General features: G+C 59.2%; 2 protein-coding genes across 2 annotated transcripts; both read right to left on the reverse strand.

The window, feature by feature from the left end:
- Positions 1-1743: 1743 nt before the first annotated feature.
- On the reverse strand, positions 1744-3614 carry MNEG_1100 (Chlorophyll a-b binding protein; the record flags this gene model as incomplete). The annotated part of the gene is made up of 6 exons (XM_014050414.1): positions 1744-1777; positions 1899-1983; positions 2244-2439; positions 2610-2953; positions 3239-3305; positions 3567-3614. The coding sequence occupies 6 exons, from the start codon at positions 3612-3614 to the stop codon at positions 1744-1746; spliced, it is 774 nt and encodes a 257-aa protein (XP_013905868.1).
- Positions 3615-5635: 2021 nt separating this feature from the next.
- MNEG_1101 (hypothetical protein) lies at positions 5636-6094 on the reverse strand (the record flags this gene model as incomplete). Its single annotated transcript, XM_014050415.1, has 1 exon — positions 5636-6094. The coding sequence occupies one exon, from the start codon at positions 6092-6094 to the stop codon at positions 5636-5638; it is 459 nt and encodes a 152-aa protein (XP_013905869.1).
- Positions 6095-6362: the final 268 nt, after the last annotated feature.

Below are 6362 nucleotides of genomic sequence, written 5' to 3' on the forward strand. Positions count from 1 at the left end.
TCAAGGGGTCGCTTGAAGGGCGGTGCGTTGGATCTGCTGAGGCTTGCCATGTATAGATACGCAAGGCAAATTCCTAAGCAGCGCAGAAGCGGTCTCTCAGCTTGGTGCGGCACCCAATCCCCACCGGCGGTGCCCTCCCAGTGCCGACCCAGCTTCCCGACAAAGCGTCGCCGCGGCGGTGACGGATTACTTCAAGGTGAGCCATCGACGAGACATGCGGCATCGCACCCCAACGCATGCCACTTAGGCCTGGGGCAAATTGAATTCGCACACGCCGCACACTTAGGTCGCGGCAGTGGCTGTTTCGGCAAAGTTTTGGCATCGTTGCACACTCCAGCCGGCCGTGCGCACCGATATGAGACGCCACATAAGCAGCGGTGGCGCCGATGCGCTGCTTGTGCCGCAGTGATAGGCCACAGCATTGCCGAGCGGCTTGCCAACTGCCGCGAGCCAGCCAAGTCCGGGCACCTTAAGTGCCTGGCCGGCCGCAGCTACACGCTCAGCTGCCGGGCAATTTCTGGCACCCCGGTCGCGCCGGCCAAGCAGCAGCAACCTCTGGTCCCTGGACCTGCGCGCCCTGCAAATCATCAAGGCACATGTTGCTTAAATCAGCCATGTGGGCACAACATGCCAGTCATCGCGTTCTACGCATGCGTCCAGCAGGTGACGTTGCACGAGTGCCACATGGGAGCTGGAAGCTGCCAGAAGTTGATGATGATGCCTGCACCCCTGCTGCCAAGCAGGTGAGACCAAGCGTATTAATATAAAACAGCTGAGATTTAGGGGTATTGACAGGCGCACAGCTCCGCCGGGCCGCCATCAACGTAGGGAGGTGGGGCAGAGGGGGTGTCGTAACTGACTCGCTCCTTCCCATGAGCCTGATGAGTCACCCCTGTTTAATGCCGTTGTGTGCAAGTTCGTCAGATCAGTGAGCCTTCTGACTACGACTGTCTGATGGCTGTGCACACCGTAGTGGATGTAAGATTACATGTTGCACGAGAAGGCATGAGGGTCAAGACGTGCACGGCACGTGCAAACTGGCAGGGCGCACGTGTGCACTCACCTGCCGTTACATGAATGTGCAAGTTGGCGGCTGTATGACAGTGTACATCCTTTCCTGATAAGAAACAGCCATGGCATCCAAGGCCATGACATAGCAGCATTAGGCCGCACTATCTTGCAAGGATTTTTTGCACAGCAAAGGTGCCAACCAACTGCCGATTGTTTCTTGCAGGCATGACAGCGTCTGTTCGCTGGCCCGTTGGTCTGCAGGCTGCGGGTGCTGGAACAGCACAGCTTAACATGCTGTACACATGTCCATGCTTCATGTGCTGTCTGTCACCAGCAAGCCCACTGCTCGAAGGCAACAACCAAAACCAAAGGTTCCCCCCTTCTTCAGGGAACAGCAGGAGCATTGCTGATTGCTCGTTGTGCTGGAGTCAAATCCACGCATAACAGCACTATTCCTGCACTCCTTCACTTCCATGGAAGTGCCGGAATCAGGGGCCGGCCAGAAGTTGTATGCGCACAACATGACACCGCAATGCTGGCTGGCCCACTGAGATGGTGAACAAGCAGTTACATGGGAGGACTCTTCCATGAAACCTATGGGGTAACACCTGGGTGTTGGCTCAAAATACAAACAAAGCTTTGATGGACATGTGCAACCCTCCAACTGATAATACCACTCTCAAAATGCTTGCATGCTTGACACAGCTGCATGCTTGGTGGCGTGGCAGCAATTTACAGGGTAGGGACGAACTTGGTCGCGAACGCCCTGCAGTTAAAGGAGGATGGATGCGATGGCGTGCCGATGCTGTGAGCATTTGAGCTAGTTTCTCTTGAGCCCCATGAATCGCCACGCACACACAATGACAACCTTTTGGTGCAGCACCCACCATGCGTTGTTGACGCCGGGGTCGGCGAGGTGGCTGTCCAGGTTGGCGATGGGGCCCTCGCGGGTCACCAGGCCCTGCACAAAGACTGCACGAGTGGCGGCGTGTGCGAGCAAGTGCGCAAGTGTGTGTATGTGAGTGTGTGTGTGTGTGTGTGTGTGTGTGTGTGTGTGTAAGTGTGTGTGTGCGCGCGCGCATGATCAATCAAAGTCAGTGCCGTTGTGTGCTAGGATCGCGCGCGCCCAGGGGCCAGGCCTGGAACTGAGCAGGTCCAGCCTGTTCTGTGTGAGCGTCCTGTGCCAGCGCGGCGTGCTTGTGCTTGGGTGGGGCATTGACTGCTGCACTTACAGCCGAACATGGAGAACATGGCCAGCCGGCCGTTCTTGATCTCCTTGACCTTGAGCTCAGCCAGGGTGTCGGGGTCGTCAGCCAGGCCCAGGGGGTCAAAGGGACCGCCGGGGTAGTCAGCGTCCAGGCCCTCAGCGAAGCCGCCAGGACCCTCGCCGTTGGCACGGTAACTCTCCGCCAGGCCCATGACGACCAACTGCCAGTGTGTTGGGGGGACCAAGACGAGGAAGCACAAGTGTCAGGGGGCCAACCATAACGGGCGGCTGACCATGTAGACAAGGTTGCCTAGCTAGGCAGAAAGCGTGTGTCAAACTGATTGATCCCTCATTTGCCCGGCCCAGAATAAACCCACCCCGAGGCGCGCACCTGGAAGCCGAGGGTGGCCAGGATGGACTGGGCGTGCACCAGGTTGGGGTTGCCCAGGTAGTTGAGGCCGTCCTCGGCAAAGATGGCGGTGCCAGCCTTGAACCAGACGGCAGACTCGCCGAACGGCACGCCGTTCTTGGCCAGGAGCTCGGGGGTCACGCAGCCCAGGGCGCCGAGCATGGCCCAGCGGGCGTGGATCAGCTCGATCTTCCTGAAGCGGGCGAAGGTCGCAGGGTCGGCCGACAGGCCGGCGGTGTCCCAGCCATAGTCACCGGGGAACTCGCCGGTCAGGTAGGCGGGGGTCTCACCCGAGAGGCCGCCCAGGTACTTGGGGCGGTTCGGGCCTGCCAGCAAAGTTGTTTAGATTCGGAGGGGAGGGGGCGGCCAGCAGTTACCAAGGCACACAGGCGACGTGATGAGCAAGGGTTCCGCAGGCCCGCAGGGCAGCATCGACTGAGCGTGCTGATAACAGGTTTCATAGTGCCGCTGGTCCTTCCACAGCCACAGCTACTGTCGGCTGAATCATTCTGGCACAGCTCTTGCGTCCACGAGCCTCTGCCGCAACCCTTTGCTGCCAGCAGCCAACTCAACTGCAACGCGTGACTCCGCGCGAAGGGCACGTTGCTTACCATACCAGGCACTGTCCGAGGAGGAGCTCTTGACAGTGCGGCGTGCCTGCACGGTCACCACCGAGCGCTGTTCCGGGCGGGCAGCGGAGGGGGGAGGGCGGCGTGTGCTTGCTGACGTCGGCAGGAGATCTGCGAGCCCCGCGCACGTGTCAGACAAACACAGCCTAGCCCAGACAGAGTCTGCAGGCATGATCCGCTGCATACAGGTCCGTAAGGCTCTTGGCGTGATCGTGCACACGACCAGCTGAGCGCGAGATCTCCCGAACGGCAGAAGAAGCTCGGGCCCAGGAAGGGAGAGAGTACCGTCCGGTCATGCAGGTGCACTCACGCGCGACACGCCGCCAGAAAGCTGTGCGGACTTCCTGAGCATCTGCATCTTGGCAAGCTGACCCGGTGGTTGGGTGCCGGAAAAGAGGGGTGGCGACGCACTCGAAAAGGCAACCTGGAGTGCAGCATGTGGAAAACGGAAAACGTAAAAACACACCGGATGTCCACATCCGAAGGGTTCAGGTGGGTGCGTGAGTGACGGGTGACACCAAGCGGCAGGAGGCTCATGTAGTATTGCGTTGGTATGAGTCTCGTGTATCAAACCAATGTACTGTCTCATGACGCCGTTGACAGGTGTGTGATGCTCTGATGCGCGCTTGTCAAGAGCCGGGCTCAAACGGCCTCGTGACAGCAGGCAAGGCGCTCCGCTGCGCTGCAACGAAGGAGCGAGCATGTGCTTGTGTTGGGGCCAAACGGCGGCGATGAGCCCACCTGCAGCTGCCGCTCCTGCGGCTTGAGGCTGGGCTGTCTTGCAATGTACGGTTGGCGCTTTGGGACTTGACAGCCGCTTTCGCGGGGCCACAGGTTGAGGCCATGCTGGTTGCGGCCGCTGCACTCTTGCAGCCCAGGTTGGCATATACAGCAAGCTTCCTGTCTGCCCTGGAAGTCACAACACACACATCCCTGGAACACTATGCATTCCACCCATCCACCTCGACTGGGGCGAATCTGCCTCCTGGGGGCCCGCCATCAGCATGAGCCACCCATTCCGCCGCTGTGCCGCCCTCCTACTTGCACTGGCGCCCCACTACCCAGCCATGCAACTGTACATGCAGCGATGATTTGTGATAGGTGTCTTGCTGCGAGCTGTGAGGCCGGATGTCAGAATTGGCCAGCCGGTAGGAGCAGGGCCGACCTGCTCCGATGTGTGAACTGATTCCGAGCTTGTGCAGCAAGAAGCATCCCGCAAGCATCACAAAAACATGCTGAAGTCCGCCTGGTTGACATCAAACGTGATGATGGCACAGTACGCACATGCTGTAAGTGCCTCGTCGCTTGCCTCAAGCAGCATCGAAGCACGCACCATGGCTTCAGTTGGCGCTTCCTGTAGTGCTCGCCACCAGCTTGCCAAGGCTCACCTCTTGGCAGTGACGCTGTATGTAACGTGGAAGCCCGCAATTCCGGCTGCAAATACCCGACAGCTGACGTGGCGCACTGTTCCGATACGCATGACTTTGTGAGCGTGCATGTCCATGCTTGCTGGCTGCATTGTCAGGCTGTTGCAGCACGGTGCAATACGCTATGACCGGGTAAAAAAATTTACGACAAGCACCTGCCGGTCAACACAGACAGAAAATATTTCACTTACAGCTGAGGATGAAATATACTCAGGAGTTGCAGGGGTCAGCGGCAGCGCGGCTGCGCACACAGCGGGCCCAAGCAAGAGCCATTAAAGTCCCAGATAAAGTGCAACGACCTGGGTTCACAGCTGTTGAATCCCGCCGCCCCTGCACAACAGGTGCGGGAGCAACACAACCCCGCCAAGCAGCCTCCGATGGGAGTGTGATACTGCACGGCACTGGGAAGTTAGGCGTGGTGTCAGACTCAGGACCCAGCTCTGCACATCGCTCTTTGGCCCGCCACACCTGGCTGAGCCCCAGCCAACATTAAAAGTCCAAGAACCAAATGCCAGTGACACCTGATGGCTCACGAACAAAGCAGGTCATGCAAACAGGCAACTGCATGCCCCTGCGCATGGTGCATGTTTAGTAGTTTGCTGACAGGTCGGCTGCATTCAACCCTGGCAGTCAGCCAAGCCCACGGCACATCACGCCCTGTCCTGCACCAGGAGTCGACGACTCGTGCTGCAGGACCCCGCAGCTGGCGGCGCACTGACAGGATGGGCAGGCCAGATGGGCCGTGCATGGATGTGGGCATGATGGCAACCAAGGAAGGTGCGGCAGCCAGCAATAATACAAGAAAGGTGTGACTAGAACCAATAAAAGATTGACACCATGTTGCTCATCTCAAAGCCACTCAGCTTGCGCCAACCAGATAAAGGGAATGGATCGTGTGTGGGGGCAGTGGCAGCAGTAGCAATGCTGCCCTTTTCCCCAGGGCCACAACGTATCACGTGCACCGCTGTGGGGCCTGGAAGTTTGAGGGCAGACTGCCGTTGTTGTAGCGACCTAGCAGCCCCGCCTGCAACGCCACCACGCGAACTTGGTCCATGCTCATGGCACTACCCTCGCTGGTGGTGCCCAGGAACTTGGCCACTGCGTCGTACGCGTCCTGCAGCTCAACAGTGGGCAGCCGCGCGCCGCTGAGGAAGTTGAGTTCGGCGGCCACAAACTCTCTCGCCGCGTCCAGGTAGGCCTTCTTGGCTGCGGGCATGCTGGCAGGCGCCACGAGCTGAAGCATGGTGCTGTAGCTGCGCGTTGTGCGCTGATTTCCTTTGGGGAAGAAGATAGTGCCCTTGCCCTTGCCGCCAGGCAGCAGCTTCCATCCACTGGCACACTTGAGGTCCGCGGCCGTGTCGCACGTCGGCCACCAGCTTGGCGAATTGACGCAGTCCGCAGTGCGTGCCATGTCCGTGTACACGCTGCAGCCAATGACGTTGATGGGCAGCACACTGGTTGCGGTAGTGCTCTTGGTGGTGCTGTTGGACCACAGCGACGCCGTGTTGATGGCCTGGGCTCGCAGCGTGTGTGCGTGTGTAGGAGAGAGTGTTTGAGGGTGTGCACGTGTGTGAGTGTGCCCGCAAGTGTTTGTGCGAGTGTACAAATATGTGTGTGTGTGTGTGTGTGTGTGTGTGCGCGCGCGTGTGTGTGTGTGCGCGCGCGTGTGTGTGTGTGTG

Source organism: Monoraphidium neglectum (assembly GCF_000611645.1).
Source record: "Monoraphidium neglectum strain SAG 48.87 unplaced genomic scaffold scaffold00104, whole genome shotgun sequence".
NCBI classification, from domain to species: Eukaryota; Viridiplantae; Chlorophyta; class Chlorophyceae; order Sphaeropleales; family Selenastraceae; genus Monoraphidium; species Monoraphidium neglectum.